This window comes from Leuciscus leuciscus, assembly GCF_965113295.1.
Source record: "Leuciscus leuciscus genome assembly, chromosome: 3".
In the NCBI taxonomy this organism is placed as follows: Eukaryota; Metazoa; Chordata; class Actinopteri; order Cypriniformes; family Leuciscidae; genus Leuciscus; species Leuciscus leuciscus.
Genome location: NC_138727.1, coordinates 21,663,946 through 21,683,681, shown reverse-complemented (window position 1 = coordinate 21,683,681; position 19,736 = coordinate 21,663,946). Strand labels below are relative to the sequence as shown.

The following is a 19,736-nucleotide window of genomic DNA, read 5'->3' as shown; positions in this document are numbered from 1 at the left end:
CCCCCCCCCCCCCCCATTTTTAAGAGCATTTCACTTCGTCAAGTGGACGAGGGAAGGACAGACCCTCGACCCTCTCGATTTTGAGAGAGGGAGCGAGTTTATTCATACACACAATTAATATACCACAATCCAACAAGACATTCCAAGTTATCAAGGGCATAGGGCTGTCCATTTAAACCAATTGTAAGGGTTCCGCCAATAGTGGGCACTCAAGTAACGTAAGCAATACGAGTCCGTGAGATGGAGGGAAGTTAGCGAGTAAAGGGCATAAAATAGTGAATTGGAACTCAGCCCAAGTCTTTCAGCACAGGTGGGTGTTAACACCCACAGCGACTCAACTCCTTGCTGAGTTAATGGCTCTACCAACCCAAAGTCAACTTACAACATGTTTGAAATTATTAGAGGAAGTCAGTGACGTCAGCTCTCATTGTCTTGGCAGTGACCAATGAAGAACTGACAAGACCCTGTCCTGCTGCTCATCCTTTTTTTTTGTACTGCACACACTGATTTTTATAAATGATGATTGTGTATCCAAAAGCGGTGACAGAATAGTCTGTGTTTAATGAATTTAATTATTTTTCTCAACAAAGCTGTACATGAACATACACTTACTACAGCAGGCCTGAAAGGATAAACACACACTTTTTTCAATGGGTTTTGAGAAAGAGACTATGATTCACATATGAGTCACAATGTGCAAGCAACAAAGGCAAAATAAGTTTGTGTCTCCGAAATCCTCCATAAACACTTAGAAGTTGGAGGGCTACCATCTTGCTGTCAGGCCAGGATTGGGTTCACCCTCAATGCACCAATGCACATCTCGCTAGGCTTAATGAACTAAGTGACCAAACTGCTGACACGCTGTCAAGCCATGGCACATGAGTGAACCTCCTGATTGTCAAGGTGATCCACAGTAAACTCAAGCACAACCTGGTCCACAAACCTGACAGCATCACAGCAAACTGACAAAAAAGACAAAGCTTTTAAACAACAAAAATGCACTTTAGCGTAAATACTGTATATAGAGAGCTTGTGAAAAGATTGTGAAGATGCCACTGCATTCTCATGTAACACACTTTTTTTGCAATGCTGTTTAAGCCCACTTAAAGATATGTTGTTATCTGGCCAATAAAATGTAATTGGAGCTAATTATACTGCTGATTAGCCTAATTAAAGCTTAGCTTATCCACTTAAGGATTAGGGGCTAAAGTAAGCCTTACACTGATTATAATGTGAGTGTGTTCAGAAATCATAACTGTACAATTCCCTGGCCTGCCCATGAGCCAGAGTCCACATTAAGTCACATGACTACAAAGCTGCCAGAGGCTGGAAAAAAAAACTGTAGGTGACGGGATGATTAAATAGACTCATCCTATGCAACCTATTCACAGATTCAGAGTCGCCAGTACCACAGGGAATCGTAAAAACACATTTGCATTGCAGTCTTTGTGCAGCTAAATAACATGAAACGCTAATTTTAAACCTGAACATTTATGAACCATTTACTGTATGTTTTCAATGAAATGTCTTTTCTCTGATGTCCACTTGGTTTGCAATCATGCCCCTCTGAACTGTAAGGAAGATGTTTGTGTACTGTATCATGTTTTCTTGGTTGGGTCTGCACTCTTCTTGTCATGTATGAATTCACAAAGGATATCATTAGCTGGGACACAGAGACAAATGCTGGTTTGAATTCTGTGGACCACTGAATCTGAATTGTTGTTGAATGCTGTCTTCTTTTTACCACTTTAAAAGAGTGAAGTCAGTCAGCCTTAAATTGAAGTAGCTAAATGTTGTTCATTATAAAGCATCATAAAGCTTTTCTAATGTTCCTCAAACATTTGATCATATTGGGGTCCAAATAACAAAATGCCCTTAAAATACAGTAAGCTACATTCACACTGGATTTCAGAAAACTACAGTCAAATCGCTGGAGAGCTTTCTATGTGAATGCAAACTGGAGTCAGAATGCTGGAAAATTCAATCTTGGTATCAAGACCCTAGTAACATTATCGGGACCAATTACGGAGCATGTGAGTGTGAACAGGCATAAGGTATTTTATGACTATTTGACTACAGGAAGAAGGGGAAAGTTTGTATACAGAAAATGACGTAAAAATAAAATAAAAATGGCTGTGAACTGGAACAATACCGAGACTAAGGGGCTACTGACAATCCATGCAGACAACAAAATTATGCTTAGTGGTTCCTTACGCAATGCAGTTGTGTTGTTTAACATAAAAAGAAAGATGAAAGAACGGGGCTTCTCAACAAGTACGGTAGATGCCATATAGTGATGTCACTCTGTCTTCACGGGCCTGTCCAGGATGTGTGTGAATAGAGGGTACGCATTGACGTCACATTCACGCCGGTACACACCCCCTCAGCTGAACTGAGTGGCAAAACATCCTGCAGCATGACTAGATTTAATAGGGGACACTGCAATTAACGGTTAAAATTAAAGGCAGTTGGACTCAACAGTGTTCCTTATATCTTACCAAAGAACCAGTGGCCCTGGACATTGACATTTGGCCAGGAATTGGGTTTCCTGACATTTATATGTACCTGATTTTGGTGCTGTGGAAATACATAAAGCAAAGCCTGTGAGAGCTTTATCTGCTAGACAACACTATAAATACAATATAGGTAGATATAAATCTGAATGATCACTTGTATCATTGTTATATATATATATATCATCATATCTCCCAGTCCAAAAATTTGTTAAAGCACTAGTGACAAAGCCATCATAGACATAACATTATGAATTATGTAAAGCCGCTCAGAATAAATGTGTTTTGTGAAGGGCTAACAAATTTGATTTGACGCTTGGTCTTACTTCAAGATTGCATAAAAGAGACTTTTATGTCACTTTTGAATATTCTTTTTGGATATTATGACATCAATGGATATTCTGTTTTTTTTTCAATATCAATATAATGTTTCTGTGAATCCATTTTCTTTTCTTTTCTTTTCTTTTCTGTAGCTTTCGGCTGTAAAAGCTCAGATTTCTTGTTGAATCTATTTGTAGTGTCATTCGCAAACTCTTTCCCATTTTAGATGTGTTTTGTGTGTTTTTCGCGGCATTCAAGCTGAACACCAATGCTGCCACTCAGTCTTTTTGCCACTCAGTGGGTGACTCCCTCCTACTGTGACATGATGTGCATACCATCTATAAAAGCAAAGAATATGGGAAACGTCTAGCAGCATGGATGAACAAAATCATGCAATGCCAGAAAACAACTTGTACAGAAATTTTCAAGAATCTCTGTGTGGAAAAACCTACCATTGCGCAGTGCCTTAGTGAATATTGGATTATTGTGCCATTTCAGTTACCAAAGCTGTTTATTTGTGGCAACCCATTATGTGTGCTGTAGAATTCGTATTTTTGTAGCATGTGTTCAGTTGTATCCCTGCCTGAGGGCACAATGACCTGTGAGGAGCAGGATGACCAGCACTGGTTTAATGTTCTCTCCAAGCCTGATGGCCTGAGTAACACTGTTGCATCCACGTTGATATGAAAGAGGACATGGAAAGTTTATAGTGCCTTTTGAAGAACTCTGGCATAGTCAAGCTACCACAGGAAGAAAGAACTGAACAATCTAAACAACTCAAAGGCTAAACTGTAACACTTTTAATGAATATATATATATATATATATATATATATATATATATATATATATATATATATATATATATATATATATATATATATATGAAGAGTTCAGATGCAAAAGCCTCTAAGTGCCATCTGAAATTTTCTTCTAGAATGATAATTTTTATCAAGCTCATATATTTAAGTTAAATAATTTCACTTAAATGGCAATGCAAATTACCTATTAATTGTCATTTAAGTTAAATTACTTAACTTAAATATACAAGCTTTATAAAAATGATCATTCTAGAAGAAAATTTCAGATGGCACTTAGAGGCTTTTGCATCTGAACTCTTCATATATATATATATATATATATATATATATATATATATATATATATATATATATATATATATATATATCCTCATACTGTGCTTGTAGTCTAAAATTTGAGAAATGCTTTGTTTTTCCCCATCGTTACATCCTGCATTTACATAGAGCATTCTAGCCTTTTAAGTATACTCTTACCATGAACTCATATTCAATACATGAACACTACAACTTCCTTCTGCTTTGAAGTTCTGACCTCACATATCCATTTTTGTTGTTTTCACCTTCCCCTTCTGTTGTCTTTATTGGTATTTTTTAAATAGTAGAAAAATGTCTTAGGCTGTGTGTGTTTCTCAAATCATATCTTTTCAGGCAGACTGTCCTCACTATTAATTGCAAGTGATCAAATAAGATGTGTGTGTCCAAACATAACCAATCTATCTGCATGGGTTGCTTTGGTAATGATGTAGGCATACATGGACATGATATGAAGACTGAGAACCTAAGAACCTGTTTCAAGCGAATAAATGAAACATACTTTTGGCTTAGAAGACCTTGAGCCACAACCATGGTCTAATGTTCCATACCATAGTAGACACTATAGTGATTATTCTCAGAAAAGAATGATATGGACCAACTGCTAGCATCATTGGGTGACACTCTAAACATGCTCCATGTACTCAGAGCTGAGAAGAGCTGCTGAAACTTGCACTCTAAAATTGGCATTATAGGCTAGTTGGACTGTGGCTGGACCTGGACGGAAGATGTGAGAAGCTTTGATGTGGGAGACAGGGAGAACTCCTGGACTGCTTCAGCTAATGCTTCACAAAGACATGCTGGATGAAAGGTACAAAGGCACAATGCTAACATACCAATATGCTCTTAACATTTAATGTAGCCTTCCTGGCCAGTAAGATCTGAAAGATGAACTTACATCTTGCAAATAAGTATAAAATGGTGTGAAGGACACTTTGTTAGGTTGAATGATATTTGATGAAGGTCCTTTGTCCAAAAAAGAAAGAGTTGTGCAGCACTGGCTACGTGTTTTTTTTCTTTTCTGTTTTTTTCTTAACGTCAAAAAAGCAGCTGAAATTTTCATAGGCTCATAAAAGAGGTCTGAAGCACTGGAGTGGAACAGAGTGGCGTTTACATGTGAAAACATGAACACAGGACTTGCTCAGATGACACCACTGAAAGGAGAAAACATATAGGGTGCCATCAGCCAAGCTACTGTACTAACCAACCCTTCCATTAGCGAGTTATAAGGAGAAACAGACTACTGGCTCACTTCAGCAGTAAATAAAGCTGAGGAGAGAGGAAAGTGACTCTGCCACTCAAGATACTTTGTGTTACATGGTAAAATTATTAGGTCTCTGGAAGCATCTAATTATGAGTATTTATGACAGGGTGCTCTAGACTGTAATAACAGCTTGGCTTGCAAGTGGCACACTTTATGTCTCACTTCCCCTTCTTTCTTTGTCTCTCTGAGCTGTTTTTGAAGTGTATTTGACCATATCTATTTATTCAAGAGAAAACAGGAAAACCTGGATATTACAGAACAAATCTGTATATATTATTATTGTTAAAACCTTCAGAAACACCCTTTAGATCATTTTGGTGTTTCATTTGTTTTGTTTTTTCAGTACATAAAGGTTTAATAATACACATATGTAAACCCTTTACAATAAGCTGTCTTTAAATACACCATAAATGATACTAAAGCATAGTTCAGTGTCCCAATCTCTGAGTTCAGAGCTACTAAACAGAATGGCTTCTTTCATAACTTTCCTCAGACATCAGCCACAGGCAATCCGACTTAACCAAGGACAAACATACAGGCAGGAGAGCATTTCTGCAGACCCCCTTCATCTCTATTTGACATGTGCTGACTCTCTGCTCCATTAGGACATGAATAAAGCCTTCCATACAGAGACAGAGAGAGAGATCCAGATTTGAGCTATACTGTATTTTCACAGGAAGGGTACACTGACTAATCCATACTCATCCCTGCTTCTGCCCCTGAGACACAACATGCTTTATTAGTCTGCTGCCCCTCACCTGAGGCACAACCAAGAGAGATATTTGACCAAAACCACACACCCAATAAGATAATATCGATTAGCAGCCTTCGCTTCACTATAGCACACAGTTATATCTATAAAGAAATTAAAAAAGTGTCTCATAGCGAAAAACATTTTGAGGATTTTCACTAGTGCCAGAGCTGTTCGTTTGTTTCTGGTGGTGTTGGGTTACTGGCATGTAGCAAAGGAGAAAGAAAGAGAGGGCCAGGAGAAAATACCTAATAAAGAAAAATGGCTTTTATTGCATTTATCCCCAAGGATTTTCAGGTAAGATATTAGTATTTACTGTAGTTTCGAAATGCAAGAAACTTTTTGGAAACCAAGACTTGCTTAACGAAATATTAACATTGATGGATACTCATGGTGTTTTATCATTAGATGAATAGCAGAATAAGCTTGTATTGGTGGCATTACAGTAGTTATAATGATGCCACTAGTCCTAAAACTACAAACCCTCTAAAATGGCTCAGCGATCACATAGGAGAGTTATTGTTCATGGAATCCATGAACATTGATCATACCTCAAAGCATCTGTAACAAGGATTTCTTGTGCTAAAGCATATTATTCTATTGGAGTAGCTTCAGTAAATGTAATGCCAACCTCACAATGGTTGACTGACTGACCAATTTATGAACTTTATATTGGTCCAAAATAATGTCATGTTAAAAGTTTCATTTTTATTTCATTCTGTTAAAGGAATATTCCAGGTTCAATGCAAGTTAAAATCAATCCACAACATTTGTGGCATTATGTTAATTACAACAAACAATACATTAATTAATTAATTAATTAATCTGAGCTTAACTTGTATTAAATTTGGAATGTGTTCTATAATTCCTCTTGTATTTCTTGTATAGGAAAACATATTTCCACACTGTCCTGCTGAAAAGATTCAGAAATGTTTTCCATAGTTCTTCATAAAGAAAGATCTTTAGCTCTACCAAAGTCTTATAAGGGTATAAAGCTGCTAACAATGAGAACAGGCCGCAATCAGGAATGTCACCAAGGCCCTTTTGCTAGTGAGAAACATGAAATGATGCTCTTAAAGCTTAGAGACAAAAGTCTGATGAAAATAGTTAAAAACTTCTGAACTTTTCACAATGAAATGCAGTCTTATTAAAGCTTTAAGGCAAGAAGACTAACAAGTGTCCCAATTAGTCAGTGAGCACAGGTTTTAGTGATATTAAAGCAGTATAGATTACTAGGCAACTGTTACCTTTTGGCCATGAGGTACATTGCGATTTGCTTTTTTGTTTGTTTGTTTTGTTTTTTACAATACAGAATAAGAGAGAAACGTGTGTGTGTGTACAAGTTCCTCCTGTGAAAGCAAACATCACCCTTTCCTCTAGACACCTATTAAAAACTGAATTCCTGCACTAACTGTTTGTGTTATCAGTAAACTTCTCCAGCGGAGTTGTCGTCTGGCCAGACCCCTCTTCTCCCTCCCTCCCTGTGTCGTCCTCACCCCTGGTCTTCAGAGCTATCAACATGTGGCACATGTCCTTGACACACTCAACAAACTCTATCCACGGCTCATTTCCCTCACCTCTCCCTCTCTCTCTTTTAATATGAGGTTGCCTGGTAAAGAAAGCAGGAATCTAATAACGGTGACAGTGGGGCTGTTTTGTTATTGTTCCCTCAATCTCAGACAGAGAGGCTATGCGTACATTAATGAAATGGATAGAGAGAAACGGCATGGAACAAAAACATTATAATATAAGAGTATTCATTGCATTTTATGTGTAAAACAACTACTTTTTCAAGAAATACACAAACAGTATGTGCTAAGAGACTCAACAATGGAGAATTAGAGTTAATGTGAGAGTCAGTGTGCTTTATTGTTTAAAGTTCTTGGCTGTGTGTTCATGTGTGTGTGTGTGTGTGTGTGTGTGTGTGTGTGTGTGTGTGTGTGTGTGTGTGTGTGTGTGTGTGTGTGTGTGTGTGTGTGTGTGTGTGTGTGTGTGTGTGTGTGTGTGTGTGTGTGTGTGTGTGAACATGTTTGGCTTCTCTCATTCCACAGATGCTGAGAGGAATTTTGCACAGGGTTCTCTGATAAATGTTAAGGTCATAGAAAGAGAAAGCGAGAGAGACAGAGAGCGACTGATGAGACTGATGGCAGAGGGAGGACGGGACACATGTCTCGTCTTGTGCATCGCTGCTGTGACTGCATTAGTGGAATGCTATAGTCACATGAAAGAGCTCTCTGAGACGCGGCATTTCTGTCTGCTCAAAAGCTGCACTGTCCCCCTCTCCTCACACTCACGCACAGATAAACACACCGAAACACACATACATACTTGAATACAATTATTTATCAACACATCACCAATTAAAAGTATATATGAATAAAATGACTGCACTTAAAAAAAAGAAGAAGAAAAAAAAGTAGTAGGCTAGTTTGTAACAAATAATACTGCAGTAAATGTTTCCCAACCTCTCTGTAAATAATCTAATAAACTAGGCAGCAAAATTAATCAAAATAAAAGTGACTAAGTCAGAACCACAGCATGTATCTAGATTAATAATTATTAAAACACTAGGAAACAGGATTAAAAAGGTCTTCCCGAAACAATAAAAACAATTATAAAAATAATTTTAACAACTTCAGCATCAACAATAACTTAATCAAATTACTCCAAAGTGCCACAGAGAATCGATAATACACAGAGTGAAGTCAATTTTTTTTTTTAAAGATGAAGAAAAAGTTTGTCAAAAAAAGACAAACTAAATATTTTACTTATTTTCTTTAAAAAAAATATATATATCATTTTAACATATACAGTATAGCTCAGCTTCATACATTCAAGTAGCCATGTGCTGCTGTGTAGTTCTGGGGGATTTATTTAAGACCTACCACTTATCTTGTCATATCTGATTTCTTTCAGCGCTCTAGTCCAAGCTCAGTCAGAAGTGACACTTTTTAATCAAACCTTTCCTTGGACCTCACAGGATCGCTAAACAGGTTTATCCCTGTTCTTTTTTATTAAGAGACAAATGCACTGCTGGAAATCCCATTGTTTCCAGCACATTTTGTACGACACGATGTGAAACATCTTATTCTGTAGTTCCTCCATATAAACTATAAAAAATAAATCACCCACAATAATCATACACCTCCCCACTGAGTACTTTAGTCACTGCAAGGCTTCTGTTTTGTGCTAGCTTGTAGATCCACAACATCCCCAGCCCAGCTTGGTTCACTCCACAAATAGAAGTGAATTATTGTCTTAGTTCTTTAAGAGAGCAGAGGTTACCCTTAAACTATCATTTCCTCAGGTCATCAATCCAGTTCTAGCAGCTGACACACCAGAGTATTTCTGTTTTACCTCAACATTTACAGCTATCCCGCAACAAAATACCCTTGGCAATGAATCACAGATATACAACAGAGAGCGTGTACTCTTGTTGTAGAAAAAATTAATAAAAAATGCTATTTTAATAGAAAAAAAAGTGTTTGTTGGACACTTTACCAATGATGCCTTGTGTGCATACCAGCACAAAACCACAAAACCTAAAAAAATAAATAATTGCAACAACAAACATAACATCATTTCTATGATTCTTCTGGAAATCAATACATTTAAAACAATATTTTGTTGTATTTAAGTTGAAAACCCTGTATTTTATTTGAATCTTACATTTCTTAAAATGTATGATGTTTCCTGATCAATTCATGTACGATTGTTTAAAAACACTTGTGATCTAACTATATATTGTGACGTTGTAAGAAAATACAGAATACAATACAAAATAAACAATGAAGCCTAATTATTGTAACAAGTTCTCATTACTGAAATGAGATTTAAAATGGTCTCTGTATCTGCATGTTTTTCTTTCATAGTTTTTCTACCAAACATATACAATATTTTTTTTATATGTTTTTTTTTATTTTATTTTTTTTATTATCATTCTGGTCTCTCAATGAAATAACTGTCTGTGTTTTAGTTCAATTTCATAGTCTTTTTCTTCAGGTCATTCATCCACACATTCACTTATAATGCCCATCAAAATAATCCACAGACGGACAAAGGAGGAGAAAATGCCTCTTTTTTAAAGGAGGAAAAAATGCGTCTTTTCTAACAGCATTGTACAAAACTTCAAAATAAATTTGAACCGTCTCTTTACATAGAAGTAACACTATTCTCGGCTAGGTATTCTCACTGTTTTGCTGGTGTTATGACCAACCTGTCGTACCCACCTACCCCATCCATCCATAACATACTGTCTGTCTATCAGTGTGGACATGGATGAGTTTCAGCAGTGCTCTATATTAATACAAGGAGCACAAATTATTACTATTATCAATAATTTTTAAAGTAGTCCTACATTTCTACTTAGAAACTCAATTTTACATGCGTCACCAACTCAACTCACAGAGGTTCAAGAGAGCTGTAAGATCAAATAAGCAGTGTGTGTGTGTGTGTGTGTGTGTGTGTGTGTGTGTGTGTGTGTGTGTGTGTGTGTGTGTGTGTGTGTGTGTGTGTGTGTGTGTGTGTGTGTGTGTGTGTGTGTGTGTGTGTGTGGAGAGAGTAGGCAGAGGGTCAGAGAACACAGGGCTAAGTGGACCTGCTCTTCATTAAGACAATGTCTCCGGGGGACGTCACTAGGGCTACCTGTCCATGCGCTTATTGAACCGTCTAACCATCATCTACCCTCTTACTCTGCCAAGGCCCCTGGAGAATCACACCAGCACAGCTGACAAGTTCAGCCTTAGACTGCGCCTGCAACATGAAAGCACCTCTTCATTTTACCTCCTCCTTCCCTCTCTCTCGCACACCCTCTCATTTCTCCCATACTCCTGCCCTGAACCTATGGTCTTTTTTTTTTTTAGAAAAAATTAGATGGAACTAAGAAAGACAAAGAGAAAGAGAGAAAGGAGGATAGAGATAGAGAAGGGGGACATAACTGCGTTTGACTCTTGACATGGAGCAGATGAAATGTTAAGTGTCCAGAAAAGTCCGGGGAGCCGTGCAGATAAAAGTCATCAAATGACACTCTTGGAATGCAAATTGGCATTCTTGACTGCAGCACTTGAACAACTGTGCCCCATCACAGACAGCCGCTGAGATTAGGACAAAAAATATATAATAATAATAATTTAAAGCGCCAATCTCATAAATCCTTAAGTAGAGTAACAGGGAGATTTTTTTTTTTTTTCAATTGCATATATTCAGTGATATCTCCTCCTTGTCTCTGCATTCACTGAGAGTGAAATACCTCAGTGTTCACCTGCCCTTGTAAATCACTTTCTCTCTTTTCAGAAAAACGAAAGCAATAAACATTATGATAAAAAAGCAGGCACGATAGAAAATATTGTAATCATCACCAACAGGTTGTACATAAATCTGAAAATAATTTTTTAATGAATTAATTTGGTTGCATTTGTGTATTGCTCGGATGATTAATGTACAAAAATACATTGAAAGTAAATCATGATGATTGCTGCCATTTAAAACCAGTTTTGAAAGCTGAATAATTTTGTCTTGCAATTCATAAACATTTGTTTAAGTTATTTTATTTTACTTCAAGGATATGTGTCCACCATATTTTTTAAATGATATTAACAAACAAATCTATTTTACATTATTCATAAATTCTGCTCTTGTATGTTATATATTTTATATGTATCCATTATAGTTGTAGATGAGTTAAAAATACAGATGATACTTATAAAATTGGACCTATTTGACACAAAACCTATTAACGTTTTGATTTAGTTCTATGATTGTATTTTTATTTTATTTTTTACATAAGCGACTTGTACACTCATATAGTGTTTTTTATGTAATGAGGAAAAACTGAGATGAAAGAAATCCCCAGGTAAAGCAGTTTATCTTTAACTTGCTTGTTAAAGCAAGTTTGTAAACATGCTCAAGGCGGTAGATTTTCTGATTAAACTTCTTGAACAACACTTTCGATAAACTTCAGTAAGTCATACCGGTTAACAGATTTATTTGTATTAAGTTTCATGACATTTGTAACTATTTAAGTGTACGTGTAGTGATCGTAATGAGCGCTATACTGTACAGTACTGTTTGTTAATGCCATTAATGAGAGTTATTGTAAAGTGTTCATTTGTTGATCGCTCATACTCACCATTTCTTCATATTGTGTGAATGGCAGAATGAAGTTCAGTCAGATCTCGCCCTCATGTGGGGGGACTCTCTCCTCTTCCCTCTTCTCTTCTTTACGCAAATCTCTCTAAACTCACTCAAAACTTTATGTCTGTCCCTTCAGTTTTAAACCGATAATAATATTGGGTACAACGAGAACAACAGTCCTTTATCGTTTGGAGAACATTGATTTAAAAAAACGGAGTCAGTTCTGCGCTCTCGTCATTCGCATGTACCGGGTCTCAGTAAAGCGAAAGAAGCACGTTGGCTGAAATATAAGCAGTTTCGGTGGATCCAGAAGCCCAGCGCTGGTTCCGCTGTTCCAGATCCGCTCGTATAAGACACTCCACCGGGACTGAAGCGGGACTAAAGTGGGTGGGTAGTTTGAAGCAGCGGGGTAAATCTCTGGCTGTCCGGGAAGAGAAAACTGACTGTCTACTCACTCCCGGCTATTTCTTCTGCATAGTCAGCTCTCTCTGACTGCTGCATTACATCCGAAGGAACATGGTGATATATTTTTCTCTAGTGTAGTTGGTTGTACATTATCTTCTAGTATAGATGATAATACATTATCATCTTGTAATTTTTGTTAATTATCTTATATTTATATATATATATATATATATATATATATATATATATATATATATATATATATATATATAATTATTATTATTATTATTATTATTGAATTATATTTTATATCTTCTAGTATGTTCAGTAATACACTATCTTCAAGTTAAGATAATATATGCTAATTTTAAGTTATGATATGTAAGATATATTATATTATGTTCAAGTATATTTAGTTGTTGTTTTTTTATCTTATAGTGGTCATGTTCTAGTATTGCTGGTGTAAAGACGAACCGTTATGTTATGATAAGAGCTATATCTGTGTAACAAAACCCTTAAAAAATCATACAGACACTGAAAATGTTTTCTTTCTTTCTTTTTTTCTTTCTATTTAAATTTTTTTTTTTACATTTCTACCCAGACTCTAAAATTTTAAAGTAAACATTTAAAATGAATGACTGAAAATGGAATAATAATAGGCCTAACAATAATTATTACACTACACACTTTAATTTAATGTAAAATGAAACCAACAGCTAATAAGGGGCATTCGTAATTGTTGTCTTTAACAGAATAAATGTCCTAAATCGAAATGTGCAATGACTTTACGACTAGGCCTACTTTATGACAAATGGACAGAGCTAGCATTTTTTTATTGCAGTGTGAATCAATGATATTGAATGTGTTAGAGTCTGATTTTTGTCCTTGTTTTTTAATAATTCCTTAATGTTCATCAGGCCTAGTTTTACCCAATTTGACTTAAAGGAGAGTACCCCTACAACACACACACACACACACACACACACACACACACACACACACACACACACACACACAAATCACTAAGATAGTTTGCTTTAGAGATGTTTGAGGACACTGATTTCCTATATATCTCCCAAACTTGTGTCCCCAGACTGTCTGAACAGAGCGCTTATAAATGTTTAATAATAGACTTGTTTCTTTTTTCCTTATAGTGCGCACAGAGATTGATTCTCAAGAGTGAAAGCTGAGGAAAGTCAAATGACAGACTTCTCCTTTGGACCAATAGAAGCCCCTAAATCCCAAGGCAGTCATTTTGATCAAGCTGAGTGCCTACAAGCCCCACTCACATGTTTGGTCAAGAGGTAAATAATAGATCAGGGATTAAACTTGTGTAGAATTTGTTCTAGGGTAACAAGCTACACACTCCCAGGATATGCATATTCATCTGATGTGCAAGGCCATGGCAGAGTAAATACCATATGCCCGGTAGTTAGAGATCTTAAATCCCTAATTAAATGAGATATTACTGTACATTGCTCCCTGATATGAAACAACAGAAACGAGAAGATAGACCTTTAAAGAATTATGAGTAATGGACACATTAGCATGTTCACGTGGGTTCAGTTTCCTAGCATTAGTCTAGGAATGAGTAATTCTCCTTTTGATGTTTTATGCAACTTCTAGCTTGTACTGATGTGCCATTAAATTGTTTTGAAATCAATTTCATAATCCTTTTTCACAATTCTTTTGTTACTCTGCATGAAATAAGCTCAATGTAGTCAATTAAATGTCCTCATCATGTGGCAAACCATCCTCTAAGTGCAATGAACAAGTGGCGTCCAAGAGTTATGAACTCCGCAGCTTGACTCCTTTATTTGCTCAAGAAAAACATGACATTAAAGCAGCTTCCTTTCTGAAATCAGCTGCAAAAAGCCACCTGTGAGACCCGAATATAAGTATTGGTTTATGTCAGACCTCTTCCAGTTGTCTAATTACTCAAAGGGCAGTTGATGATGAGCTATTGAACCTTCAACCGGTTTTGGTCCTTTGGGACGGCCATCAGCTGTCATAGACTGTGTGTCTGTTCAATAAATGCCACACGTAGTTCCCGTTTGTGGATACTGAGGAAAATGTCAAGCTGATGGTGTCGCTTGACTTCTGGAAGGAGGCCATGCACGTTTCGCTCTAACTTCGCCGTCCACCCTCAGTAAGGAAGTCATTTTTTACCATTGATCTCTTGCCTTGTGTAAACTTTCCCTAAACATCCTAGCTGGAACATTGATTCACGTTAGAAGGAAACAAAGTACATATTTGTTAGCTATACTTGACGCCATACTTTCAGATGATAATGGCCATGGACACCTCTTTGCACACATTCATAAGCATAAACAAAAACAAAGGAGTGAAAAGGTTCTCTGTGTTTGCCAGAGGCTCACATTATTTGAGCAGCATGATCCTCTCAGGGGAAATCTGATACAGCCTGTAGGGGAATCACTTCGCTCCTTTTTCCCACAATTCAACAGAGACACATGGGGCAAGCATTGCTCCCTCCACCCCACTGGCTCCCCTTTCCCCCTCCATCGCCCACAGGAAGAGAGCCCTCTTATCAATCCCCTCATTATCCGAACCCACTGCCTGCTGAAGACAGTTAGAAGGTCATCAGATGGAGCCAGAGACTCATGCACGGGGGACAAATGCTCAACAGTGGTGCTTGTCCTGGGATGCAGAGCATTCTGTGGGAGCTCCGGGTGTGTTGCACGCAAGCGGATGGGCGCGTGATGACAGGTTTGCCGATGGGGAAGTGGAGAGATGCAGCTTTGTAGGTTGCATGCCATGGAAGCCACAGAATAGATGACTGAGTGTCGCTCCTATGAAGGAACTGGATTTTGCAAAGGCCTTAGGTTCACTGCAGTTACATTACAGAGAATTATATTAAGAGTTTAGGACCCACTTTAACTATATGTACAAATAGTTAAAATAATCATTAGAGACAATGCTAATATTTAAAAGAATACTGGTAACACTTTATTTTACGGTGTCATTGTTACATATGTTACATGCAGTAATAACTATAAATTATGCATAATTACATGCAGCTAACCCTAAGCCAAACCAAACCCTAATTCTAACCCTAGACATGTAGTTCTTTAATATTACTCAGTACTTAAATGTATAATTACAGTGTAACAAAGACACCTTAAAATAAATTGTAACCAAAATACATTTATATAGTTACATATGTAATTAATTTCTGTAGTCACATCTACTACGTAACCCAACCATGCTACAAAACCTTGTCCTAACTTTAATTAAATCCAACCTCAATAACAGAAAAAAGTGTTTTACAAATCAATATGAATATAAGCACATTGGGATATACCTAACTTAAAAAACACAAAGTAGTAGTTAAAGACACCTATTATAAAGTGAGACTAGATTCATTTTTTTATTATTATTATCATGTGGTATGCCCTATCCCTTATTATCATACATTTTTTTGTCATTAACACTTGGTTTATGCACATCCTATTACATATTTATTTTCTCCAAACTTTTAAAGAACCTACATAACGTAACTTGGTTACATTTCAGGATAAAACAATGGACGTGGGAAGCTGGATAGGATAAAATTCTATTTCCCTTTTAAAAACCAATATCCTGGGGCACATAAACTGTCAGAATCAAGTTTAAAGCATCTACACTATCTCAACTGGATTTGCACACCCACATGTTCATCCTCTGGGAAATGATGTGTTGTGCTTCTCTTTAAAATGCCTCTCATTTCCATTCCAAAGTGACACTGCCAGGTTTGCAGCCAGCATGTCGACAAAGCGAGCGCCTTGTATGTTTTTATAGCATTATAAAGTGCGACATTATTTTCTTCTTCTCTTTATCAAAGGTAAACGCTCAGCAGATGACAGTCCTCCTACCTCGGATTGCAGGCGGAGAACTGGGGTTTTCCCAATCCTCTGTGGTGAGATACTTCCCGTGCTCGGCCTACTCAGCCCACCAAGGGATTGTCAATGCTTCCTGATTTTATGTGCTGCATGGTGATTCGGTTTGAATACATCTCTGTTTCTCAGTGACATGGAGAAGGAGGAACAGATGAGTTAAATGGAATCATTTTATTTGACATCACCTCAAAAATACTGTGGCAGCAACAAAGACAATAGACAGGATCGGAATTTGTCAGGCTATGATATAAGGTTCTAGAATGCTTAAAATCACACATTCCTGCTACTCAAGCATTAGATTAAAGTAGGTTAATTACTAAAAGTAAAAAAAAAAAAGTAAAAACTAAATACAAAGTCAAGAACAACCAGTGAAGAGCAAAAGAAAGGTTTAAAACCTAAATACACAAAACAAATAAAAACAAGTAAAAAATAAGCAATTAGAAATTAAATGATAATACTGTAACGTCCCCCCCCCCCCACTCACACACACACACACACACACACACACACACACACACACACACACACACACACACACACACACACACACACACACACACACACACAGATAACAATAATAGCAGTGTCTAAGTCAATATCAGACTCTCATGAATAAAAGTCAAAAAGTGGTCTGACAAAGTTCATATCTTTAAGGTAAGAAATGTTTTTAATGTGTTGTACAGTATAAATTAGGATCACTCAAGGATATACTGTTTTTATTGTAGGCTAATTATTTTTATTCTCTATTTATATTCTTTTCTGTTTTTGAATCCAGATTTAAACTAAATAGATAACTGGAAAAATAACTTCATTTATTTCCTACTTGAACAACATTTGCGTGGTTGTCTGTTGATCTGAACTTTTTACAGGCCTTGGGGGTTGTAAATGGAGCATGTTACATTTGTGACGTTTGGCCGCTGTTGGAGGCTGTTGAACGGAAACTGATATTAGTGCCAGAGAGTGCATGTAAAATCACATTCGGAATGGATGACTGGTAACTATCGGCAGTAAACAAAGGGCTTTGTTGAGCAAGAAAGAAAAAGTTGATTCAAAAGTGCCATGTGTCTGCACTCCTAAAAGGGGCAGATGTTGCAAATTACCAGCCAGTCTACTGCCTCTGAAATCGCAGCTCAAATGAGCATCCTAATGAGAGGCACTGTTTGCGGGTCAAAGAAAAGCCTAATCACGCTAAGTCAATTGACTTCTTCTGGAGCAAGAGAGCATGCAAGCTCCAAAGCAGATGACCTGCTGTCTGTTGCACTCCTGCAACCTCCTTTATATCTGTCTAATCTTGTTTCTGTGGTTTTAATCATCTAGCCTTTTGACTATGATATGACTCTAGCCAATGAGGACAGGCACTGTTGTTTATACTCCATTATACAACCATTATGCAATGAAAAAATGCAATAATAGATGTACCTTAATGAAATCAGAATGATACGAGAGTAGAGGCTAAATGATCATTTATATTGTGTGAACAAGATAAACAACCCTGGTAGACTCTTTAGGAGCTTTTATTTAAATAAGCACATTGAGAAATAGGTATTTGACTTACAGTGCTGCACACCTGGAGTAATTGAGCAATATGAGTGATAATATCCAAGATGTATATGCCGAAATATTATTTTACTGACTAACATTTTACCATGGGAATTCAGCAATGTAAAGCTATAATGTAAATTTATGTCTATAATTGTTTTTGTTTTTTTTTGTTTTTTTTTGGGAGAAAACAAAATCATAGTTTTTGCTTAATAATATGGTTATTTATCCTTACAACAAAACTTTGGCAACTTGATATTAAACAAACAATTTGAAAGAAAGGAAATAGCTTTTGACACCTCATATTAATTTATTATGATTTACAGTTGTAATGAAGTTGTTATTAGTTGGAAACTATAATTACCATGGAAACTATTTTGTAAGATATTTATAGGCCTACTTATAATGAAGGTTTTGTAGCCTAATAGTTAATTTGATACTTTTTTTTACATCAATAGGTCTTGCCTGTGAATGTTAACAACATCAAATATTAGAATAGTTAAACCATTTAGTAATATGTTCCGTGTATAATACTGATAGCATTAAAAATGGTAATGCTATTCATATGAAGAATGTCCATAGAGACCAGAAAACCGTAAAGTGTTTCGGGCTGTCGTGAAGTGTGGTAAACGGCTCTGTGTCAAAACACGGAACTGGCGCGATCATTTGAAACAGTCCAGGCTTTTGTTAGTATTTTCTGTTTAATGAGGTCTGTTTTCTCTTTTCCCGTTTTAGCCTGCTAATGACTACATCATGTCAGATGCGATCTGAATGGTGTTTTAATAATATCGCAGATCTTCACTTTACATAAACTGTAAGTTCAGCAGTATCCAAGGACGCGCTGCAGGTCAGACAACACACTTTATTGAAACGAGCAGTTGTTTTGGTTCAGCGAGCTGTTTTATTATTGTCTTATTAAACATTTTTAATGGATTATTTCTGTAGTTGGTCATATGACTTAAATGTTTTAGTGAATTGCTGTATTAAGTGTCTGTTTATTGTGGTTTGACACAGTATCGATGAAGAGTGTTTGATCAATTCACACACTTTGATTAAATTCTTGTGTGTTATTATCGTGTTGCTCATTCGCACAATATTTAGCTGTCATCGTCCGTGACTATCGTCCATCTATCTATCTATCTATCTATCTATCTATCTATCTATCTATCTATCTATCTATCTATCTATCTATCTATCTATCTATCTATCTATCTATCTATCTATCTCATCTAAATAAAATGTACTATATGGTTTTATTATAGTAAAAGTGTAGTAACCATAGTTTTTTTTTGGCTGATTGATTATTATTTGTATAACTACAGTACAAATACCATGGTTAAACTATGGTTAATTTGTGGTTAAAATGGTTTAACTAGTAACCATGTTTTTTTTTGTAGTAAAGCCATGGTAAATTTTCGTAAGGTATCTATCTATCTATCTATCTATCTATCTATCTATCTATCTATCTATCTATCTATCTATCTATCTATCCTGTTTAACTACGCAATGATATTAATGAAACCTTTTCTGTTAGGAACTCGATGGACTCAAAAGACAATGAACGTGTTTTGCTCCTTGAGGAAGAGGTGACAAGTTTGTCTGAGGACCTCGCTCAATGCCAGGTATATTAAACCATTTATTTGTCAAAGTAATCTTTCATCTGTCTCTGGCTTTAGTGACTCTTATTGGTTTCCACAATGTCTTCAACTAATGCAACAATAATCTAATAATCAAATAGTCTAAGATAACACTTGTATAGCCCCTCCTTGGAAAAGTTTTTTTA

At 36.4% G+C, this 19,736-nt stretch overlaps 2 protein-coding genes and 1 long non-coding RNA gene across 8 annotated transcripts in view; 2 read left to right on the top strand and 1 right to left on the bottom strand.

The window, feature by feature from the left end:
- The window catches only part of bnc2 (basonuclin zinc finger protein 2), a 266,661-nt gene extending 254,076 nt beyond the window's left edge, over window positions 1-12,585 (bottom strand). For both annotated transcript variants that reach the window (XM_082165632.1, XM_082165631.1), the window contains exon 1: window positions 12,109-12,585. Coding sequence is in view for 1 of the 2 variants with exons in the window: in XM_082165631.1 (XP_082021757.1) it covers window positions 12,109-12,111 (3 nt within the window). In the remaining variant the exon portion in view is untranslated. The remainder of the gene's footprint in view (window positions 1-12,108) is intronic.
- Window positions 12,504-16,448, top strand: LOC309495837. The gene is made up of 3 exons (XR_014204841.1): window positions 12,504-12,632; window positions 13,673-13,822; window positions 16,360-16,448. It is a non-coding gene; the product is annotated as an uncharacterized lncRNA (long non-coding RNA).
- A 2,115-nt stretch (window positions 16,449-18,563) lies between these two features.
- cntln (centlein, centrosomal protein) overlaps window positions 18,564-19,736 on the top strand; it is a 154,135-nt gene continuing 152,962 nt past the window's right edge. For 4 of the 5 annotated variants that reach the window (XM_082165638.1, XM_082165637.1, XM_082165634.1 and 1 more), the window contains exons 1-2: window positions 18,564-18,800; window positions 19,488-19,575. In XM_082165638.1, the coding sequence (XP_082021764.1) occupies window positions 19,495-19,575 (81 nt within the window). In that variant the 5' untranslated portion in view covers window positions 18,564-18,800; window positions 19,488-19,494. The remainder of the gene's footprint in view (window positions 18,801-19,487; window positions 19,576-19,736) is intronic. The other variant, XM_082165635.1, reaches the window with a different exon arrangement.